Consider the following 25,168-nt stretch of genomic DNA (forward strand, 5'->3'; position numbering starts at 1 on the left):
GTAAGCATACTAAACGCCGCCTTCACTACCCTATCAACCTGCAACTCCAAGATCTCTTTGTTCAACAACACTCCCTAGGACCTTACCATTAAGGGTATAAGTCCTGCTAAGATTTGCTTTCCCAAATTGCAGCACCTCGCATTTAGCTACATTAAACTCCATCTGCCCATTGGCCCATCTGGTCAAGATCCTGTTGTAATCTGAGATAACCCTCTTTGCTGTCCACTACACCTCCAATTTTGGTGTCATCTGCAAACTTACTAACTGTACCTCTTATGCTCGCATCCAAATCAATTATGTAAATGACAAAAAGTAGAGGACCCAGCACCAATCCTTGTGGCACTCCACTGGTCACAGGCCTCCAGTCTGAAAAACAACCCTCACCACCACCCTCTGTCTTCTACCTTTGAGCCAGTTCTTTATCCAAATGGCTAGTTCTCCCTGTATTCCGTGAGATCTAACCTTGCTAATCAGTCTCCCATGGGGAACCTTGTCGAATGCCTTACTGAAGTCTATATAGATCACATCTACTGTTCTACCCTCATCAATCCTCTTTGTTACTACTTCAAAAAAACTCAATTAAGTTTGTGAGATATGATATCCCACGCACAAAGCCATGTTGACTATCCCGAATCAATCCTTGCCTTTCCAAATACATGTACATCCTGTCCCTCAGGATTCCCTCCAACAACTTGCCCATCACTGAGGTCAGGCTCACCGGTCTATAGTTCCCTGGCTTGTCTTTACCATCATTGTAAAACAGTGGCACCACGTTTGCAAACCTCCAGTCTTCCGGTACCTCAACTGTGACTATTGATGATACAACTATCTCAGCAAGAGGCCCAGCAATCTCTTCTCTAGCTTCCCACAGAGCTCTAGGGTACACCTGATCAAGTCCTGGGGATTTATCCATCTCTAACCATTTCAAGACTTCAGCTTCTGAGAAAGGGTCACTCGATCCGAAAGGTTAACTCTGATTCCTCTCTACAGATGTTGGCAGACCTGCTGAGCTTTTCCAACAATTTCTATTTTTGTTTCTGATTTAGTGTTTGCAGTTCTTTTGGCTGTAGTTGACATTTATAATTTCTGCGTATTTTAATTTGCATGAAATCATCTGTGAATGATATTTTATTAAAATAACCAGTTTTAATTATTTTAATTTGAAATTTCTGTTTTGCAGTCCTGAATACCTGCTTCTATTTAATATGGAATATATAGCTGCACTAATTAGCAAGTAAGTTAATATATCTGGAGAATTATTGCAATGATTAGCAATGGACTAAAACCTGTGTAATAAAACAAACGTTCCAATGTAATAGCCAACTCAGGGGAGGTGCCTGATGCCTTTTTCCAATTGTTTTCTTCCCTTCTCCATTGTTTTGAAGACAATGGACTATACTGTCTGGGAAGCAAGTGAGCTGCCTGCTGAAGCTGGAGTTTAATTGATGAATTGAGATGCATCCTTGAACTTAGCACCCAAAACCTCTCAAATTTGAATGGCAGATGGCTACCTGTGGTGGTAGGCTCACTGTTCTTTTGGGGCTTTTCTTCCATAAGGACAGTCTAGTAACTGTGGCCATTGTCAATTTATAATTTTATTTTTCAGAGGGTGCATCCACCTTGAGGCGTCTAGAATCGCAAGTCCACGACATGGAAAATCACCCTCTGGATTCCATAGTTGACAATGTTTTGGTCCCACATTTCTTCCTTTTGGCAGGATTCATATCAGTCAGTTGACTCTGCTGTGGATCAGGATTACTGTATTGACCACTCATAAACCTATGCTGGGAATTTCAGTAGGATCTTGGAGCATGATGCTGGAGGAATGAGAGTCAGATTTTGTAGCACAGAAAGAGGCCTTTTGGCCCATCAGTTCTGTGCCAGTCATCAAACATTCATCTATTCTAATCCCATTTTCCAGCACTTGAATACTATGGTGTTTCAAGTGCTCACCTAAGTAGTTCTTAAATGTCTTGAGGGTTCCTGCCCCTCCCTCTCTTATTGGTACTGAGTTCCAGATACCCACAACCCCTCTGATTAAATTTTCTTTTCCTCAAATCCCATCTAAACCTCCTGCTCCTTACCTTAAAACTGTGCCTCCAATTATTGAACCCTCTACTAACTTGAAAGAATACACTGAGTTGGAAAGGGTGAAGGGATGTAAGGGGTTAATTCAAATCTTTGCCTTGATGTCCCTACCTATTCTGATCCATGAGAGAGAATTTGGAATTCCTTAGCATAGTTTGCTATGCAGGGTACAAAGTATCTCAAAACTGGCTTATTTATCACATTTAACTATGACCTGGTTGATATTGCCAATAGTGAGGCTGAGAAATATATTTTCCAATATTGTTGTGCTTTTAATTGAGAGATCTATCGATGCTTTATAGGCAAACCTCCCAAATTATTTGGAATGAAAAAAGGATAAGGCTTTTGCATTGACATTATAGCTGAGTTGACTTATTGGTAACTTTTATTTTCATGAATATTAATTTTCATAAACATGAATATTATTAAGTTACTGGTTTTAAAAGATTGTGAACATTTTCATTAATATTTTATAAATGTAACTTTATAAAAATTGTTTATTCTGATTGCATAAAATAACTGTTCTAACTGTTTATTCTAATAATAGGACAGAAGAGTCCATTTTGTCTAAAGGTCTGGTAAGCAGTTTTGTATTTTACATCAGAAAACCTGAAAAACTCTTTAAACGTTTACATTGCATCTAAGTATAAATTTCTTCTTGTGTGACAAAGAATGGTCAGGATTTTGCAGCAATAATGGTTGCAAAGAAGTGTTCACCATCATTATTCCTCTGAAACTCACACTCCATGTATAGATAATTTAGTACAGAAATCCAGATGTTATTTCCAATTATTCTACGTTTTTCAATAGTGTGCATAGTTGACTCCCCAACTCAACCCAACCATGCCCCCACCACCCCTCGCCAAAAGCTGATTATAATGTGTGGTGTTTGGAGATTTGGAAACTCAGCTAAGCCTTTGCAATGAGCTTAGCTGGAATAACAGCCCTCGAGTATTTATCAACACTGAAGTCTATTAAATCTACAGGAACAGATTTTTTTTTAAAAAACTACATCAGTTGGCCCATCAAACAATGTACTCCAGCAGCAATTTCTTTTTACTCTAACAGACAGCTGTAGCCTTTTTATTAACTTTTAAAAAGCTGAAGATTTAAATAGTCTCAGATCATGACATTTCAAACAATCTTACTGACCTTCAAGAACATTTTAAACCTCATTGTAAATATGGACTTGCTTGGCTGAGCACTATTTTTCAGTGGCTGTGCTGAGTTCAGGTTTTCTGCCTGTTTACTTTATGCCCCACCTCCTTCACCCCTACAGACAAAACAAACAGGATTTGCTGGACTGAACTGTACTTCCATACCTAGGTCCTGGTTTCCATTTTTAAAGGAGACTCCATGAAAAACAGCCTTTCCTCTGTGATCGAAAACAATTCAATCCAATCAATTACTAGTTTAATTCATTTTAAATTTTGTTTTGATATCTGAACTTCAATAATTTGTTGTATATTTATTTGAATCTATATTTTTCAGGAATTATTTGAACATTGCTTATTAACAATTGAAGATAATCATCTCTCTCATAAGTATTTGGAAATGAAGAGTATTCTTAGTGTTCCTCAGGTAATCCACAATTCAAGCATAAAGGAAATATATGTGGGATCTAGACTTTGAGACTAACATTGGAAAAGCTATGAATTGTAACATGGATTATAATGTTTTATTTATGACTAAGATATTCATAAATTTCTGCCTATAGGATTTAGTGAAGGTGATGACTCTCTGTCCCATTGAACATTTGGTATGTATTGATGTAATGATATGAAAATTTTTTTTATTTAAAGAACATGAAATGCTTTATAAGATTTAATTATTGAATATGAGAATTGTGATGTAATGATAATAGTACTGATAATAGAAGCCTGTAACTTTCCTAACATAGACTGGAATAGTAACAGTATGATGAGCAAAGAAGTGGAGGAATCTGAAGATACTATTAAAGAATTTTCCTGACCAGTACGTTTCCAGTCCACTGTGGAAGGAAGTAGCACAGGATCTAGTTTTAAAGGAAAATGTGGATAGAGGAGAATGTTTCATTTGGGGAACAGTATTTATAATGTCATCAGATTTGGGAAATTTCTTGAAAAGAACCAGGACCAATCAAGTGTAAAAATAGTTTAACTGAAAGAGGTCTAACTAATTTAGACAGGGAGGAAATCCAAATCTTGAAGTTTTGAAATTACCAAAGATATAAATTTGTTAAGAATGACAAACTTTATAATTGATGAAAAAGCAATTTTCATTTTGCAAGAGTACCAATATGAAGGAGAACAACCTTTTCTATGTTTGTACACCCAGTGCAACACCGGCATCTCCAAATCATAACCTTTTCTATATATGAGAAGAAAATGTTGATTGGTTGGAAAGTTAACTCTGTTAACAACCTGATGAAGGAGCAGCGCTCCGAAAGCTGATGCTTCCAATTAAACCCGTTGGACTATAACCTGATGTTGTGTGATTTTTGACTCTGTTAAAGGCATTGTCATGCAAAATGCACCAGTCAACATTTAACTTTAACAACAGTTAAATTAAGACACACAGTTAATGCCAAATGTTATTTAAATTTAACCATACATTAATCCCAAGATGGAGGACAGGAAAAATTTCTGGCTGTAAGAGCTGCTCCATTTTTTTAAAGATATTTTAGGTGCTGGAGGTGATTTCCTCAAATTCCAGGAGCAGCAATTACTCTTTTATATGCTGTTGCATTGTTTTGGAACTTTGGGGAAAAAAGTCAAAACAACAGCAGTTTTAAAAGGTAGAAGAGCAGACAAAGGAAGCACATGGTGAGGACAGTGCAGGAGAGAGAGGGAACCTGCGCAGTTACTGCCTTTGCTGTTTTTGAATTCATGTGTTGCTGGATATCAGAGTACATCTGGGAAAATTAACGAACAGTGAATTTCACAACTAATCTTGGAGGAACCGGTTTGGGCGAAGTTCACAACACAGAATCAGGTAAGTTAATTGTTGTTTTAAGTCTGTCCAGGAGAAAGGCTGTATTAGTGAGTATTGTGGGTTCTTTCTTGATTATATGTTTTTGGAGAGAAGTCTCTTGATTAAACTTAAAATATAAGCCATAGCTCTTAATTTAACCTGGTGCAGTGTTTTGTAGAGAAATAAGATGGTGTTATTTTTCTGGGTCTCCTGTGAAAGAGCAAAAATGGCCTTTACAGTGATATGTACTTCTTGTCAGATGTGGGAGTTTAAAGAGAGTTTAAGGGTTACTGCGGATTATATCTGCCATAAATGCTGTTGGATGCGTATCTTACCAGATCAAGTGGATCGCTTGGAGAGACAGAGAGAAGCGATGAGGAATTTGCAACAGCAGCAGTATGTGATGGATGGCAGTTATAGGAAAGGGGGGAAAGTCTCAGATACAGTCACATAGATGGGTTAACTCCAGGAAGGGTAAGAGAGGTCGGCACCAAGGGCAGGAGTTTTTTGTGGATATACCCATTTCAAACAGGTATGCTGTTTTGGAAAATGTAGGGGGTGATGGATTCTCAGGGGAACATAGCATGAACAGCCAAGTTTCTGGTATTGAGACTGGCTCTAATGCAATGAGGGGTACGTTGACTTCCAAGAGATCAGTTGTGTTAGGGATTCTGTAGTCCGCGGTACAGACAGACGTTTCTGTGGCCAGCAGAGAAAAAGCAGAATGGTGTCTTGTTTCCCTGGTGCCAGGATCAAGGATGTCTCAGGGAGGGTGCAGAATGTTCTCACGAGGGAGAGGGGCCAGAAAGGTCAATGTCCACATTGGAACCAACGATATAGGAAGGGAAAAGATGGAGATTCTGAAAGGAGATTACAGAGAGCTAGGCAGAAATTTAAAAAGGAGGTCCTCAAGGGTAGTAATATCTACCCAGTGCTACGAGCTAGTGAGGCAGGAATAGGACGATAGAGCAGATGAATGCATGGCTGAGGAGCTGGTGTATGGGAGAAGGATTCACATTTTTGGATCATTGGAATCTTTTTAGGGTAGAAGTAACCTGTACAAAAAGGAACGGATTGCACCTAAATTGGAAGGGGAATAACATATTGGCAGGGAAATTTGCTTGAACTGCTTGGGAGGATTTAAATTAGTATGGTGGGGGGGTGGAACCCAGGGAGATAGTGAGGAAAGAGATCAATCTGAGACTGGTACAGTGGAGAACAGAAGTGAATCAAACAGTCAGGGCAGGCAGGGACAAGGTAGGACTAATAAATTAAACTGCATTTGTTTCAATGCAAGGGGCCTAACAGGGAAGGCAGATGAACTTGAGGCATGGTTAGGAACATGGGACTGGGATATCATAGCAATTACAGAAACATGGCTCAGGGATGGGCAGGACTGGCAGCTGAATGTTCCAGGATACAAATGCTACAGGCAGGATAGAAAGGGAGGCAAGAGAGGACTTTTTAATAAGGGATAGCATTACAGCTGTGCTGAGGGAGCATATTTCCGGAAATACATCCAGGGAAGTTATTTGGGTGGAACTGAGAAATAAGAAAGAGATGATCACTTTATTGGGATTGTATTATAGACCCCCTAATAGTCAGAGGGAAATTGAGAAACAAACTTGTAAGGAGATCTCAGTTATCTGTAAAAATAATATGGTGGTTATGGTAGGGGATTTTAACTTTCCAAACATAGACTGGGACTACCATAGTGTTAAAGATTTAGTTGGAGAGAAATTTCTTAAGTGCATACAAGACAATTTTCTGATTCAGTATATGGATGTACCTACTACGGAAGGTACAAAACTTGACCTACTCATGGGAAATAAGGCAGGGCAGGTGACTGAGGTGTCAGTGGGGGGGAGCACTTTGGGGCCAGCGACCATAATTCTATTAGAGTTAAAATCATGATGGAAAAGGAAAGACCAGATCTAAAAGTTGAAGTTGTAAATTGGAGAAAGGCAAGAATTTTGGAAAGCTGATTGGAGGCAGATGTTCACAAGTAAAGGGACGGCTGGAAAATGGGAAGCCTTCAGAAATGAGATAAGAAGAATCCAGAGAAAGTACATTCCTGTCAGGGTGAAAGGGAAGACTGATAGGTATAGGGAATGCTGGTTGACTAAAGAAATTGAGGATTTGGTTAAGAAAAAGAAGGAAGCATATGTCAGGTATAGATAGGATAGATCGAGTGAATCTTTAGAAGTGTATAAAGGAAGTAGGAGTATAATTAAGAGGGAAATCAGGAGGGAAAAAAGGGGACATGAGGTAGCGTTGGTAAATAGAATTAAGGAGAATCCAGAGTTTTTACAAATATATTAAGGACAAATATATTAAAGGTAACTAGGGAGAGAATAGGGCCCCTCAAAGGCGGTGGTAGTTTGGCGCACCAATCTTTATATTGCTGAGGCTAAAAGCCAGCTTGCGGACATCTCCTCCTACTGTCCCCTTGACCATGATCCCACTTCCCACCACCAAACCATCATCTCCTAGACCATCCATAATCTCATCACCTCAGGGGATCGCCCATCCATCGCCTGCAACCTCTTTGTCCCACAACCCTGCACCGCCCATTCCACAAACGGGCCTGCCCAAAATCCACAAACCTGACTGCCCTGGCCGACCCATTGTCTCAGCCTGCTCCTGCCCCACCGAACTCATTTCTGCATACCTTGACACGGTCCTGTCCCTCTTAATCCAAGAACTGCCCACCTACATTTGGGATATCACCCACACCCTCCACCTCCTCCATGATTTTTGCTTCCCCGGCCCCCAACGCCTTATCTTCACTATGGACATTCAGTCCCTATACACCTCCATACCCTATCACGAAGGCCTCAAAACCCTCCGCTTCTTCCTTTCCCGCTGAACCGACCAGTACCCTTCCACTGACACCCTCCTTTAACTGACTGAACTGGTTCTCATTCTGAACAGCGTCTCTTTCCAATCCTCCCACTTCCTCCAAACCAAAGGAGTAGCCATGGGCTTCTGCATGGGCCCCAGCTATGCCTGTCTCTTTGTTGGATATGTGGAACAGTCCATCTTCCGCAGCTACACTGGCACCACCCCCCACCTTTTCCTCCACGACATCGATGACTGTATCGGCGCTACCTCGTGCTCCCATGAGGAGGTTGAATAGTTCATTCACTTTACTAACATCTTCCACCCCGACCTCAAATTTACCTGGACCGTCTCAGACTCCTCCCTCTCCTTCCTAGACACCTCCATTTCTATCTCGGACGACCGACGCAACACGGACGTTTACTATAAACCGACTGACTCCCACAGCTACCTAGATTACACCTCCTCCCACCCTGCTCCCTGTGAAAATGCCATCCCATATTCCCAATTCCTTTGCCTTCGCCGCAACTGCTCCTAAGGACCAATTCCAATACCGAACAACCCAAATGGCCTCCTTCTTCAAAGACCGCAATTTCCCCTCAGACATGGTTGACGATGCTCTCCACCACATCTCCTCCACGTCCTGCTCCTCCGCCTTTGAACCCCGCCCCTTTAATCGCCACCAGGACAGAACTCCACTGGTCCTCACCGACCACCCCACCAACCTCCAGATACATCGTATCATCCTTCGTCATTTCCGCCACCTCCAAACAGACCCCACCACCAAGGATATATTTTCCTCCCCACCCCTATCAGTGTTCCAGAAAGACCACTCCCTCCGCGACTCCCTCGTCAGATCCACACCCCCCACCCACCCAACCTCCACTCCCGGCACCTTTCCCTGCAACCGCAAGAAATGCAAAACTTGTGCCCACACTTTCCCCTCCTTACTTCCCTCCAAGGCCCCAAGGGATCCTTCCATATCCGTCAGAAATTCACCTGCACCTCCACACACATTATTTACTGCATCCACTGCACCCGATGTGGCCTCCTATACATTGGGGAGACAGGCCGCCTACTTGCAGAACGTTTCAGAGAACACCTCTGGGACACCCACACCAATCATCCCAACTGCCCCGTGGCTGAACACTTTAACTCTCCCTCCCACTCCGCCAAGGACATGCAGGTCCTTGGCCGCCTCCATTGCCAGACCATGGCAACACGACGCCTGGAGGAAGAGCGCCTCATCTTCCGCCTAGGAACCCTCCAACCACAAAGGATGAATGCAGATTTCTCCAGCTTTCTCATTTCCTCTCCCCCCACCTTTTCTCAGTCCCAACTCTCAGACTCAGCTCCGCCTTCTTAACCTGCAATCTTCTTCCCGACCTCTCCGCCCCCACCCCCTCTCCGGCCTATCACCCTCACCTTAACCTCCTTCCAACTATCGTATTCCCAACGCCCCTCCCCCAAGTCCCTCCTCCCTATCTTTTATTTTAGCCTGCTTGGCACACCCTCCTCATTCCTGAAGAAGGGCTTATGCCGGAAACGTTGATTCTCCTGTTCCTTTGATGCTGCCTGACCTGCTGCGCTTTTCCAGCAACACATTTTTAACCCCTCAGAGATCAGCAAAGCAGCCTTTGCGTGGAGCCACAGAAAATGAGGGAGATACTAAATGAATATTTTGCATCAGTATTTACTGTGGAAAAGGATATGGAAGATATAGACTGTAGGGAAATAGATGGTGACATCTTGCAAAATGTCCATATTACAGAGGAGGAAGTGCTGGATGTCTTGAAACGGTTAAAGGTGGATAAATCCCCAGGACCTGATCAGGTGTACCCGAGAACTCTGTGGGAAGCTAGAGAAGTGATTGCTGGGCCTCTTACTGAGATATTTGTATCATCGATAGTCACAGGTGAGGTGCTGAAAGGCTGGCTAACATGGTGCCACTGTTTAAGAAGGGCGGTAAAGACAAGTCAGGGAACTATAGACCGGTGAGCCTGACCACGGTGGTGGGCAAGTTGTTGGAGGGAATCCTGAGGGACAGGATGTACATGTTTTTGGAAAGGCAAGGACTGATTAGGGATAGTCAACGTGGCTTTGTGCGTGGGAAATCATGTCTCACAAACTTGATTGAGTTTTTTTGAAGAAGTAACAAAGAAGATTGATGAGGGCAGTGCAGTAGATGTGAGCTATATGGATTTCAGTAAGGCGTTCGACGAGATTCCCCATGGGAGACTGATTAGCAAGGTTAGATTTCACGGAATACAGGGATAACTAGCCATTTGGATACAGAACTGGCTCAAAGGTAGAAGACAGAGGGTGGCGGTGGAGGGTTGTTTTTCAGACTGGAGGTCTGTGACCAGTGGAGTGCCACAAGGAGCGTACTGGGTCCTCTACTTTTTCTCATTTACATAAATGATTTGGATGTGAGCATAAGAGGTACAGTTAGTAAGTTTGCAGATGACACCAAAATTGGAGGTGTAGTGGACAGCAAAAAGGGTTACCTCAGACTACAACAGGACCTCGACCAGATGGGCCAATAGGCTGAGAAGTGGCAGATGGAGTTCAATTCAGATAAATGCGAAGTGCTGCATTTTGGGAAAGCAAATCTTAGCAGGACTTATATACTTAATGGTAAGATCCTAGGACGTGTTGCTGAACAAAGAGACCTTGGAGTGGAGGTTCACAGCTCCTTGAAAGTGGAGTTGCAGGTAGATAGGATAGTGAAGAATGCGTTTGGTATGCTTCCCTTTATTGGTCAGAGTATTGAGTACAGGAGTTGGGAGGTCATGTTGCGGCTGTACAGGATATTGGTTAGGCCACTGTTGCGTACAATCCTGGTCTCCTTCCTATCAGAAAGATGTTGTGAAACTTGTAAATCTTTTATGAATCCTTTCAAGGATGTTGCCAGGGTTGGAGGATCTGAGCTACAGGGAGAGGCTGAACAGGCTGGAGCTGTTTTCCCTGGAGCATCAGAGGCTGAGGGGTGACCTTATAGAGTTTACAAAATTATGATAGGATAAATAGACAAAGTCTTTTCCCTGGGATCGGGGAGTCTGGAACTAGAGGGCATAGGTTTAGGGAGAGATAGGAAAGATTTATAAGAGACCTAAGAAGCAACGTTTTCACGCAGAGGGTGTACGTGTATGGAATGAGCTGCCAGAGGATGCAGTGGAGGCTGGTACAATTGCAACATTTAAGAGGCATTTGGATGGGGATATGAATAGGAAGGGTTTGGAGGGATATGGGCCGGGTGCTGGCAGGTGGGACTAGATTGGGTTGGGATATCTAGTCGGCATGGATGGGTTGGACCGAAGGATCTGTTTCCATGCTGTACATCTCTGGCTCTATGACACTAAATTGATTCTGATTGGTTGAGGTGCTGCCCTGCGAAATGAATCTGATAATGGCTGATATCTATTTTGATAAGTTGAAACAGATGCAATATATGTATTTTTTTTTCAATCTGCAAAGAGCCTGTAATAATATATGTACCTTTCATCAAGTGGTTATTATGTATTGGTTATTAAGGGAATTCTTAGCATACTCCAGGTTATTTAACCATTTATCGAGTTATAGAGATGTACAGCACGGAAACAGACCCTTCGGTCCAACGTGTCCATGCCGACCAGATATCCTAACCTAATCTCATCCCATTTGCCAGCACCTGACCCTTATCCCCCTAAACCCTTCCTATTCATATACCCATCCAAATGCCTTTTAAATGTTGCAATTAGAGTCATATAGTCAAAGAGAAGTACAGCACGGAAACAGACAGTTTGATCCAACTTGTCCCTGCCAACCAGATATCCCAACCCAATCTAGTCCCACCTGCCAATACCCGGCTCATAATCCTCTAAACCCTTCCTATTCATATACTCAAACGGATGCCTTTTAACAGATACATTCACCACCTTCTGGCAGCTCATTCCATACACGCACCACCCTCTGCATGAAAAAATTGTCCCTCGGGTCTGTTTGATATCTTTCCCCTCTCACCCTAAACCTATGCCCTCTAGTTCTGGACTCCCACATCCCGGGGAAAAAGCCTTGTCTATTTGGCCTACCCCTTATTTTTAAACTGTGTCCTCTAGTTCGGGACTCACCCATCAGCGGAAACATGCTTCCTGCCTCCAGAATGTCCAATCCTTTAATAATCTTATATGTGAAATACTGACTGAAACAGTGAAGACATTTGAGGAGATGGCAATGGGCGTAGCTACAGAAGTGAGAGAGGAAGGTTTAAAGATATTCCCAGAAACAGTCCCACAACAGGAGAAACAGGAATGGGAAAAGGGTGGGGCAGTAATAGGACAAGACAGAGTCTGGATGATCCAGCAGTGCCACCACACTGTATAAGACAAACATTATTAAAATCATATCATGGGCTGAACCATATGGGGCAGGATACAATGCAATATCAGATGATCCATGACAATCCTTGCCTGGAACAGGGAGAAATACAGTTTTGTCGAAGGTGTGTAGTGTGTTGACAGTGTGAGCCAGGGAAAGCAATCAGGATAAAATGGAGGCAATAGCAGGGACCCACGGGCCCATGGGAACAATTACAGATGGATTTTACACACACACCCATCCCAATCCCAGGGAAGGAAGTCCTACTGGGTTTTAATAAATAGGTTTACTCAGTGGGTGGAAGCATTCCCCTGCAGATTATGACCAAGGGACAAATGTTACAGGGAACATAGATAAAGAGCTATGTGCCCTGTTTGATACTGAACAGAAATCCCATTCCCCCATACCACCCCAGAGCTCAGGGACAGTAGAAGGAATGACGCAGACACTGACAGCTAGCCTGACTAAGGGTCTCTCAGACAGGACAGCGATGGGTTAGAGTACTCCACACCAGCCTAATGAAACTGAGGACAACCCCAGCAAAGGGTATGGGGCTGTTCCCCTTTGAATTAGTGACTGGATGGACTATGCAGATGCCACAGGGTGTGGTAGTGGGAGGGCCGGAGATGTGTGGTAGTGGGAGGGCTGGAGATGTGCAATGACAAGGATCGGGTTAAACCATTTGTGAAAGAACTGGCAAAGCAGCTGCATGAGCTGAGAGAATCAGAGACTGTGAAAGGGAACATGGAAATATCCGAGCTGACATTCCAAACCTTGGAGTTCAGGTCAGGGGGAAAATATTACTGGAACGTATGAAGTAAACACATCAAAATGCTGGACTTATCTGGGGGAGCCAGAGAGGGACCTCTCCCATCATGTATTAGTAAGGAGCTCTGAATAAACGTTGGTCATGCTGCTCATCACAGAACTCGAGGCTCCTCTTTGATATTTCTCCCAGCAACAGTTGTGCAGGGGCATGTTGCTGGCTGGAGGTCTATGGCTAGTGCTGGTCCACAAGGATCAGAACTGGGACATCTGTTGTTTGTAATGTATGTAAATGAAAAGTTTGGAAATGTAAACGATGTAATTAGCAAGTTTGTAGATGGCACAAACTGTTGAAGTTGTGAATCGTGAAGAATGATGTCAAAGGATACAGCAAGAAAGAGATGAGTCAGAAAGTTTTGTGGAGAAATTGCAGATATATTTTAATTCAGACTAGTGTGAGGTGATGCGGTTTGGAAGACACATAGCAAGAGGAATGTATACAATATAAGGAAGGGCCCTGAGCAGCACTGATATACAGATGGATCTTCAGTTGCAAGCTGAAAGATCCCTGAAAGTGGTGAAGGAGGTGAATGGCAGGCTTGCCTCCTTCTGTCAGGGGAGTGAATATAAACCTAGAATCAGGCCACCTTTGGGGTATTGTGTGCCGTTTTGATCACCATATTATAGGTAGAATGTGAAGGCCTTTGGGAAGGGGGATACAGGTTTACCAGGATGTTGCCTGGATTGGGAGAGGTTGGAAAATCTTGGATTGTTGTCTTTGGAAAATCAATGGCTGTGGGGTGACCCAACTGGCACAGACAGAGTTTGTAAACCACGGTTTACTCCAGAAATTGAATCTCTTGTTAAGAAGAAGAAAGAGGCTTATGTGTTGATGAGGCAAAACGGTACAGATGAAGCAACAGAGAGTTACAGATCAGTTAGGAAGGATTTAAAGAGGGAGTTAAAAAAGGCAAAGGGAGGACACGAGCAGTCCTTAGCAAACAGAATAAAGGATAATCCTGAAATTTTCTATAGGTATGTGAAGAATAAAAGGATGATTAGGGTAGGAATAGGGCTAATCAAAGACAGAAGTGGGAAGTTGAGTGTGGACCCTGCAGAGATCGGAGAAGTGCTAAATGAACATTTCTCATTGGTGTTTACACAGGAAAAGGGGAATATTGTAGAGGACAAAAATGTGGTACGAGATATTAGACTAGAAAGGATTGAGGTTAGTTACGCACAGGTGTTATCGATTCTGGAAGGAGTGAAAATAGACAAGTTCCCATGGGGTTTATCCGAGGATTCTCTGGGAAGCTAGGGAGGAGATAGCCGAGCCTTTGGCTTTGATATTTGAGTCATCATTGTCTATGGGTTTAGTACCCGAGGACTGGAGGATTGCAAATGTTGTGCTCTTGTTCAAGAAGGGCAGTAGAGGTGACCCAGGTAATTATAGACCAGTGAGCCTTCCTTCCATTATAGGAAAGGTTTTGGAAAGGATTATAAGAGGTAACAGTTATAATCATCTAACAAGTGACAATTTGATTTCAGATAGTCAACATGGTTTCGTCAAGGGCAGGTCGTGTCTCACAAACCTCATTGAGTTTTTTGAGAAGGTGACCAAGCATTTAGATGAGACTAGGGCAATTGACGTGGTATACATGGACTTCAGTAAAGCCTTTGATAAGGTTCCACATGGTAGGTTGATGGAGAAAATGCAGAGGCATGGAGTTGAGGGTGATTTAGCAGTTTGGATTAGAACCTGACTTTCTGAAAGAAGGCAGCGAGTGGTGGTTGATGGAAAATATTCAGTCTGGAGCCCAGTTACTTGTGCTGTTCCACAAGGATCTGTTTTGGGACCACTGCTGTTTATCATTTTTATAAATGACTTAGGCAGGCATAGGTGGATGGATTAGTAAAGTTGCAGACGACACTAAAGTCTGTGGAGTAGTAGACCGCGGCCACATCTGGAGTATTGTGTGCAGTTTTGGTCGCCATACTATAGGAAGGATGTGGAGGCACTGGAACGGGTGCAGAGGAGGTTTACCAGGATGTTGCCTGGAATGGTAGGAAGATCGTATGAGGAAAGGCTGAGGCACTTGGGGCTGTTTTCATTGGAGAAAGGAAGGTTTGGGGTGACTTGATAGAGGTGTACAAGATGATTAGGGATTTAGATAGGGTTGACCATGAGAACCTTTTTCCACGTATGGAGTCAGATATTACGAGGGGGCATAGCTTTAAATTAAGGGGTGGTAGGTATAGGACTGATGTTAGGGATAGATTCTTTACTCAGCGAGTTGTGAGTTCATGGAATGCCCTACCAGTAACAATGGTGGACTCTCAATCTTTATGGGCATTTAAACAGGCACTGGATAGGCATATGGAGGATCGTGGGCTAGTGTAGGTTAGGTGGGCTTGGATCGGTGCAACATCGAGGGCCGAAGGGCCTGTACCGCGCTGTATTTTTCTATGCTCTATGCTCTATGCTCTATGACCCTCGTGATTGTATAAACCTCTGTAAGATCACCCCTCAACCTCTGAGGCTCCAGGGAAAACAGCCCTAGCCTATTCAGCCTCTCCCTATAGCTCAAATCCTCCAACCCTGGCAATATCTTGGTAAATCTTTCCTAAACCCTTTCAAGTTTCACAACATCCTTCTGATAGGCAGGAGACCAGAACTGCACGCAATATTCAAAAATTGCTTAACCAATGTCCTGTTTAGCCACAACATGTCCTCCCAACTCCTGTACTCAATACTCTGACCAATAAAGTTGTGGAATCACATCTTGTGCTGGATACTGTCATGCGCTTTTACTGGTTGGGTACAAATTGCATCTTGCCCGTCTTGGACAATTGAACCTGAGAGCCTGGTGCTGTGAGGCAGCAGTGCTAACCACTGAGCCACTGTGCTGCCCTGTTCTAAACGCTGGTTTATAACAACTATGTGGTTCGATGCAGCAGACAATTAAATTAAACTTGGAAAGGAGGGAGCAAAGAGAAAGCATAACAGTAAATTTGTGGCTCACATAAAAGAGAATTCAAATGCATGCTCAAACATGGAGTGGAGCCAAATAGAAGGCAGCTTGAATCAGATACTAAATAAATCTGTGTCTGAGTTCTGTAGAAGAATAGTCTTCAGTAGTGACCATACCTGGAAAATTGCATGTAATTTTTGCCTCCTTACCTAAAAAAAGGATATTCTAGCCATAGAGGAAATGCAGCAGTAGGTTCATTAGGCTGATATCTGGAATGGCAGGAGAGCCCTACAAGGAGAGATTGGTTTGACTGGGCCTGTATTCACTAGAGTTTAGAAGAATGAGAGAGAATCTAATTGGAATGTATAAAATTTTAACAGAACCAGGTAGATTAGGTGCAGGGAGAATGTTTTCTCTCTAAGGGGAGTCCAGAACCAGGGGAACAGTCTCAGGATACAAGATAGACTATTTAAAACTGAGTTGAAACTTTTCTTCATTGAAAGGATTGTGAACCTGTGGAATTTTCTCCAGAGGCTGTGGAGGTCAAATTTCAAGAAAGAGATACATTTTCAGATATAAAAGGCATCAAGAAATAGGAGGAGAACACTGGTATGACATTGAGATAGAAGATCAGTCATGATAGTTTTGAATGGCAGAGCAAGCTTGAAGGGTCTACTCCTGCTCCTGGTTTCTGTGTTTGCAGAACACTGTGGAGAAGTCTAGGACCAATGGACATAATAGAGATAGAGATCAGGAGGAATTTCTTTTCTGAGAGGGGAACAAATCTGAATTATTTACCAGAGGGAGCGGTGGAGGTTGGTTCGTTAAGTACATTCAACCTGAGATAGACAGATTTTTAATCAGTAAGAGAATAAGGGGTTGTGGGGGAAAAGGCAGACAAGTGGAGTTGAGAATTCAGATCAGCCATGACCTCATTGAATAATGGAGCAACCTAGCGGAGGTCAATGGCCTACTTCTGCTTTTATGTCTTCTGGTCGATGGCTGGAGTATTGTCTTAATTAAAGGAAGATGACAAATTCTTAGAATGGTGCAGAAGTTATTGGTGCCAGGAATGTGGGACAAGTTATATGAAGAGGCTAAGAATCTAGGGTTGTTTGCCTTCGAGATGAGAAGATTAAGAACCGATTTGATAGGAGTGACAAATCATGAATGGTATGCATAACATGGAGAAACTGCTTCCAGTGACAGAAGGTTCAGTAACTACAGGACACCGATTTGAGATGATTGGCAAAGAACAGGCAGATAGAAGAAAAGCTTCATTTGGCAAGTTATTGTGACCAGGAATGTACTCCCTGAAAGGCCAGTGAAATTAGATTCTTTGGCACCTCAAAAAGAGAATTGGATAAAAGCTTGAAGGAAAGATGTAAACATAGTTATGAGGAAAGAATGAACAGATGGGACCAACAGATGGATAGCTTGTTCAAAGAGTCAAAGACCCGCTGAATGGCTTCCTTCTGTTCTATCCTATTTACAATTCTAATTGTTTTCACAACTTTGTTTTAGCGAAAATGGAGCCTAAAGATATTTCAGCAGCACATAGACAAGTTTGATCCAGAAGGAAAATACAAATTATTTAGGTGAGTATAGTCCAGAAAAAAATTATTGTATTTTAGAGATTGTCTTCTGCTAGTTTTTCTGAATATGTTCAGTAGAACACATTTGATGGACTTTTAGATTAGGATATGCACAAAAACTGTTTATAAATAAGGCAAGCATACCAGATATAACACAAACAACACTAAATTTAATTTACAAACCCCCTTTTCTACAAACTCATTAAATATATATACATACATGGTATTAGCATAAGATGACAAGCTTTTGAACTTTTTCAGATAAATTGTAATCACCAACTGTATTTTACAGCACATTTTAAATAGTGAAGTGTTATTTTGGGAAGAGAAATTGCAAATTTGAATTTGTTTAAGTTCATGTGAGTTTTAAACCTTTTAGTAGTCTGTAGCACTGCAAGTGAGTTCACAATTTAGGTACTGCTGGTCACAGAAAGCAAAACAACTTAAACCATGATGTTCAGTTCATAGGAAAACCACCAGTTTGCCAAACGATAGAGCCATTTCAACCATAACATTGTTCTGTATAATGTTTTTGAATTGTATACAATTACTATTTTTTTGAGTTGCTAAAGCTAATTCTAAATATTTCTGTGCTGTTACTTCTTTGTAATTTATAGCCTCATTTCTGACGTCTTGCTTCATCTTTTAATGTAATTATGCAACTAACTATCTTGTGTCGTAAGAGGTCAGATAGTTTTTTTTAAATTGTTGCTTACCCTACATTATATTGATGTAATTTTATGTTTTAGAGATTTGATTTTGCATATTTATTGTTTGTTTGGAACTCATAATTAGAAATGCTGCAATTTTAATGCTGATTTTCATTCATAGTAAGATTTTAATGTAAAAGCTTACGTCAAATTGCACTCTGGATGTGTTTTAAAATAACCAAGTGATTAACTAATCTTCAATTGTGCAGTTTCGTTTTGTAATTACTTTGTCTGTAATATGTTCAATGAAAATCTCAAATTACTTTATTATAAAATTATACTGGAATTGCAAATAAGTGGAATTTAAGAAAGAGAATAAAATATTTTTTATTCATCACAAATGATTACAATTGAAAAGTGCACAAAGCAGGGGTTATGCATTTATGGGTTTTGTTAAGATGATCAATAATTTTACTGAGGATGGAACTTTCACATTGATGCAAAGCTTTTCAGGCATGGATTGATGTGAAAATGGCCATAACTCCAGTCTCTAATGTTAATCTGTCACTGACTTGGACTGAAGCAAAGGACCTGAAGGACTGCATCCCTGTGGTGTGTTTCCACTTTGTTTGGGTTACTGGATCTTCCTAAATGCTTATAGGCTAAATGCAGAATCTCAAATAAAAAGAATGGATTCCACACCTCAATCTATTGTAATATTGTAAACAATCTTTAGGCAAAGCACAATTCATAATGGGTACAACCCATTGTGTAACTATGGACTTGTCAATTTATTTCACATGTTATGATTTTAATAGTCTCAAAGTTATTGAACAATAACTGCAAACTAAGGGATTTAGACTAATACTGTGTAAGGGTATTAGTGTTATAGTAAAGAATATTTTGAACTCAGCTTATTTTAAATGTTGCAACTACTTATGGTAGTTTTGTTAACTACTGTAGTAGCACTATTTAAAAAGAATCATATGTCATTTTTAAAGAAACAGTACTATGTTTGTATGGTGGTGGATGAACAGAGTGAAGTTAACTTGATGTGATTGGAACTGCGATGCTAGTTTTATGTTTTATAGGTGCCTGTTTAAAACTAGCCAACATGCTGGCGTACAAGGTTATGTTATACAAAATCTTAAAAATCAGATTGACCTAGCATTGAAGGTAAGCATGTTAATAAGCCTAGAAGTACTTTATTGTCTGTAAATGTGGGTATGTACCTATGTATGTGTTTGGAAAGGTGCTGTGCATTGTTTTACAAAGTATCACTAGCAATAGCCTTGATTGTCTTTTAGGTCAGTTTTCTAAATTATTTGCCAGTCCTAATCTAATGCATGAAGTATAAGCAAAGAACGAATTCTTCAGCTATATTTGTACAATAAAAGGTGCATACTACGATACACACAAGTACAATAATAAAATAAAAGAATCAATCTGTGATCTTGCTGAAACACATCTCTTCTGCATACTTATTAAATTTAATTTTTAAAAAGCTGCTAGTCATATTGAAAATGAATTTTAAGTGCATTTTTACCTTTTTCATACTGTTTCAGTGGAGAAAATAGCCCAGATCCTGCAGTCAGTGGTGAATAACAGCACTCTCTGACTTCAAAGAAAGCTCTGGCAATCTGTTTAGTATTGATTCTTCCTTGGTAGTTTGATTCTGGTTGTAGTGATTGTAATGAGGTCAACCAGTTGAACCTCTGAGAATAGGAGTTCCCTGATAGGACCAAATTAAGAGCCCCAATCAGGGAGCCCTGGCTGATTGATGAAAAGAGTTAAAGTGTACAAAGTTAAAAATCACACAACACCAGGTTATACTCCAACAGGTTTAATTGGAAGCACACTACCTTTCGGAGCACTGATCCTTCATCAGGTGATTGCCTAATCACCTGCCACAATCATCTGATGAAGGAGCGGAGCTCCGAAAGGTAGTGTGCTTCCAATTAAACCTGTTGGACTATAACCTGGTATTGTGTGATTTTTAACTTTGTACACCCCAGTCTAGCACCGGCATCTCCAAATCATGATGAAAAGAGGACTGTCAGAGATTCTGATAGAAGGCTCTGAAGAAGCAATACTAAAGTCTAAGGCTGTTCATGTCTAAATAAAGAATGACTGACTTGGTGGTGGGATATTGGTCTCTGTGGAGTTATTTCACTGGAACCATGTTAAGAGGATCTCCAGACATCAACCAATAGTAAAACTGGCAAAACAGCCAATCAAATTGAAGTAATCTCAAAGTCAAAAAGCCAGAAAAAAATGTTCTGATTATTTCTCACTTTTGAATAATTGTACAGAGAACAAAACAAAGATTGAGGCACACAAATTGAATTAACGTAGAAGCTGAAATATCATAAACATGAGCATTTTTACATTTAAAATGTTATAGAATTTTTGATCATGGAGAAATTTGACATTCCACAATAAAGATTAGTTATTCGGCTTCAGAGGAATAATTTAGAAAAGTATAGTGTAGTATCCATAAAAATACCCCATTATACCTCATTCAACAGGACACAACATTTTGGGAAATTTTGCAGTGACAGTGCATAAAATATAGAAGTTCATGTCATTTCAAGAGATTTTTAAACATTTCGATATCTGTGGATACTTATTTGTGCACTCTTGAGTTCACAAGAAATCATCGCTAGCAACTTGTGATTTTCCATATATAATTGAGTGTATGATGCCAAATGTTGCTGTTAGTTTCACAGTTGTAATGTTGGCAAATTCTGAGAGTTAAATTCTCATCAAAACTGTGAAATCTGGGCCAACACAAGCATGATTTCTGTCATTTTACTTTTATGTTTAGCCTTCATGCTGCAGACTTGCAAAAATGTTACAGAGCAGTTTCTCCATTTAACTGCAACGATATAACTGTATAACTGGAATTAAATCAGTCACTTCCTGAGATTTGGAGATCTCAGTGGGTCAGACAGCAAGCTAACGTTTAGAGTCAAGATCACTTCTTTAGAGCTTAAGTGAAGCTTGGCAGGGACTGCATTTATATTGTAGTTTGCGACGGGTGGGTGAAGTGGATGTACGGTGCTATTGGAGAAAAGGTGTTGGTAATTCAGATTAAGTGAACGCCATGTGAGAATGGCAGAACAATGGTGTGTCTCCTGCCAATCTTGAAAGGATAGTAAGTGAAATGGGAGGAGGGGGGAACGTGATAACCAACTAAAAGAAAGGGAAGAAATGGGAGTTGGTTCACAATTTAAAGGTGTTGATCTCAATAAGTCCAGAAGGCTGTAAATTGCCTAATCTGAAGATGAGTAAAAAGTGAAGTCTGCAGATGCTGGAGATCAGAGCTGAAAATGTGTTGCTGGTTAAAGCACAGCAGGTCAGGCAGCATCCAAGGAACAGGAAATTCGACGTTTCGGGCCAGAGCCCTTCATCAGGAATGAGGAGAGTGTGCCGGGCAGGCTAAGATAAAAGGTAGGGAGGAGGGACTTGGGGGAGGGGCGATGGAGATGTGATAGGTGAAAGGAGGTCAAGGTGAGGGTGATAGGCTGGAGTGGGATGGGGGTGGAGAGGTCAGGAAGAAGATTGCAGATTAGGAGGGCGGTGCTGAGTTCGAGGGAACCAACTGAGACAAGGTGGGGGGAGGGGAAATGAGGAAACTGGAGAAATCTGAGTTCATCCCTTGTGGTTGGAGGGTTCCCAGGCAGAAGATGAGGCGCTCTTCCTCCAACCGTCATGAGTGTTGTTCCTCCAGTGCTGGGATTCACTGGAATACTATAGCATGCCAAGGACAGACATATGAGCATACAAGCAGGACACTGTTAAAATGACCGGCTACAGGAAGGTCAGGGTCCTGCTTGTGCAACATTGGAGGTATTCTGTGAAGCAGGTGAAGGGGCAGGTGTTGTACCTTCTGCGGTTACATGGGAAGGTGCCGTGGAGTGGGATGTTGGAGTGGGTGGTTGTGGAATGGACTACGGTGTCCTGGAGGGGACGATTCCTGCGACATGCAGACAAGAGGAGTGAGAGAAAGGTATGTTTGGTGGTGGTGTTCTGCTGGAGTTGTCTGAAATGGTGGCAAATGATCCTTTGGATGTGGAGGCTGGTGAAGAAGTAAGTCTTGGAAGAAGTAAGTCACGTCAGCAGCGCTGTTTTGGAAGATGGCATCATCCGAACATGGGACATAGGCAAAGGAACTGGGAGAATGGTATGGAGTCCTTGCAGGACCTGCCATGCAAAGAGCTGTAATGAATGTAGCTATGGGAGTCAGTGGATGTCAATAGACAGTTTATTCCCCAAAATGGAGACAGGTCAAGGACAGAAACTGTCAGAAATGGATGATATGAAAGTTTATAGAGGGGTTGAAATTGGAGGGCAAAATTAATAAAGTTTAAAAACCTGGCAGGAACATGAAGCAGCACCAAAGTAGTCATCAATGTACAAGAAACGATGCCACCTTCCAAACAACATTGCTGACAAGGCTAGCTTCTTTCATGACTGTGGGTTTCTGCCTACAGTCCTCACCCGCGTCCAACCTATCACTCATGCTTCTGCCCTTGCTCCTTCCCAAGACTCACAACAGCGTGATCGGGTTCCCCTTGTCCTCACTTTTCATCCCACCAGCCTCCACGTACAAAAGATCATTCTCTGCCATTTCAGACAACTCCAGCAAAATGTCAACACCAAATGTCTTGCCCTCACACCCCGGTTTAAATTTCACTGGGATCATTCCCTCGGGACACCCTGATCTATTCCACAACCGCCAAGACCAAATTTCCTTCTCCATGGCACATTCCCATGTAACTACAGAAGGTGCAACACCTGCCCCTTCACCTTCTCCCTGTTCACTATTAAAGGGCCTAAACAGTTTTTCCAGGTGAAGCAGCATTTCACCTGTACCTGCTCCAATCTTGTGTGTAGAACTTGCTGCATCCATTGGAGAAACCAAATGCAGACTGGGTGACTGCTTTGCAGAATACCTCTGGTCAATGTCCAAGCAGACCCCTGACTTTCCCAGTCATTTTAACACCACGTCCTGCTCAATTTTATTTATTTATTGCAAAAATATACTTTATTCATAGAAAGAAATCTTTGGTACCTGTACAGTTAATGGGGCCATTTATATCTATACTTGATTAACTTACAGAGAACAAATTAAGTCTTTGATGTTCACCATTCCTTGTATTTGCAGTCAACCTCTTGGGATTTGGCTGAGGCATCAGGAAGGCCCAATTACTGAATGGACCCCTGTTATTCTTCAGCTGAAGGGCCTTACACTGTGTTCTTTCCCCAAAGACCTTGACGGCAGCTGCCCCAAGCTTCAGCGCATCCCTTAGCATGTATTTCTGGACCTTAGAATGTGCCAGTCTGCAACACTTGGGCAGGGTCAGTTCCTTCAACTGGAAGACCAACAAGTTTTGGGCAGACCAAAGAGTGTCTTTCACAGAGTTGATGTTCCTCTGGGCATAGTTGATGTGCGTCTCGGTGTGCATCCTGTTTAATGCCCATGTCTGTTGTCTGCATGCTGCGGTATTCCAGTGAATCACAGTGCAAACTGGAGGAACATCACCTTATCTTCAGACTAGGCACTTTACAGCCTTCTGGGCTTAATATTGAGTTCAACACCTTTTTAAATTTTGAACCAACTCCCATTTCTTCCTTTTCTTTTGAGCTTGTTATAATGTGGGGACCTGAGCTATGTATCAGATAATGGAATAGTAGTGAACAGCCAGATACAGTGAGCAGAGAGTCTGTGAGGAGTGATGGGTTGAAGTATGTCTATTTTAATGTAAGAAATATCAGGAATAAGGGTGATGAACACAGAGCATGGATCAGTACTTGGAACTATGTTGTGGCCATTATGGAGACTTGGATATCACAGGGGCAGGAATGTTCCAGGTTTAGATGTTTCAAAAGGAATAGGGGGAAGATAAAAGAGTTTGAGGAGAGGCATTGCTAGTCCGGGTTAGTATCACAGCTGTAGAAGGGGAGATTGTTGAGAAAGGTTTGTCTATAGAATCAATATGGGTGGAATTCAGAAACAGAAAAAGAGCAGTCACTTTATTGGGAATTTTCTACAGGCCTCCCAGTAGCAAGAGAGACCCAGAGGAGAATTTGGGAGGCAGATTTTGGAAATGTGTAGAAGTAACAGGATTGTTGTCATGGGTGAATTTAACTTCCCTAATATTGACTGGAATCTGCTTAGTTCAAATAGTTTGAATAGAACAGTTTTTGTCAGATGTGTCCAGGAAGGGTTCCTGATGCAATATGTAGATAGGCTGACTCAAGATGAGGCCATATTGGATTTGATGCATGGCAACAAACTATGCCAGGTGTCCAATCTCTTGGTGAGAGAGCATTTTGGTGATAGTGATGATAACTCCATGATCCTTACTATACTCATGGAGTGGGATTGGAGCTGATAGTGTGGGAAAGTATTTAATTGGGGGTGGGGGAATTAATGCTTTTAAGCAGGAACTGGGATGCCTCAAATGTTTTCATAGAAATGCACAACAGAAATGTGAAGGTTGTTTAGGAAGCACCTGCTGATAGTGCTGGACAGGTTTGTCCCATTGAGGCAAGGAAGGGTTGAAAGAACCTTGGATGACAAGGCATTTAGAAAATATAGTCAAGAGGAAGAAGGAAGCTTACTTAAGGTTGAGGAGGCAAGGATCAGACAGGGCTTTAGAGGGTTACAAGGTAGCCAGGAAGGAACTGAAAAATGGACTTTGGAGAGCTAGAAGGGGGCATGAAGAAACTTTGGTGGGTAGGATTAAGGAAAACCCTAAAGCATTTTACACTTATGTGAGGATCAGAGGATGGCCAGAGTGGAGGGAACTTGTGCCAGGAGTCGGAGGAAATAGGGCAGGTCCTTAATGAATACTTTGCTTCAGTATTCACTACTGAGAGAAACTTTGAAGTTTCTGAGGACAGCATGAAACTTACTGAAATGGTAGAACAGTTTGATGTT

The 25,168-nt window shown here is 41.8% G+C and overlaps 1 protein-coding gene across 2 annotated transcripts in view; it reads left to right on the forward strand.

Annotated features, from left to right (window-relative positions):
• glmna (glomulin, FKBP associated protein a) overlaps positions 1-25,168 on the forward strand; it is a 68,122-nt gene that overhangs the window by 37,706 nt on the left and 5,248 nt on the right. For both annotated transcript variants that reach the window (XM_060829969.1, XM_060829968.1), the window contains exons 9-14: positions 1,181-1,234; positions 2,636-2,666; positions 3,580-3,669; positions 3,806-3,847; positions 17,499-17,572; positions 19,311-19,395. In XM_060829969.1, coding sequence (XP_060685952.1) covers positions 1,181-1,234; positions 2,636-2,666; positions 3,580-3,669; positions 3,806-3,847; positions 17,499-17,572; positions 19,311-19,395 — 376 coding nt within the window. The remainder of the gene's footprint in view (positions 1-1,180; positions 1,235-2,635; positions 2,667-3,579; positions 3,670-3,805; positions 3,848-17,498; positions 17,573-19,310; positions 19,396-25,168) is intronic.

The sequence above is a fragment of the Hemiscyllium ocellatum genome, chromosome 9, assembly GCF_020745735.1.
Source record: "Hemiscyllium ocellatum isolate sHemOce1 chromosome 9, sHemOce1.pat.X.cur, whole genome shotgun sequence".
NCBI classification, from domain to species: Eukaryota; Metazoa; Chordata; class Chondrichthyes; order Orectolobiformes; family Hemiscylliidae; genus Hemiscyllium; species Hemiscyllium ocellatum.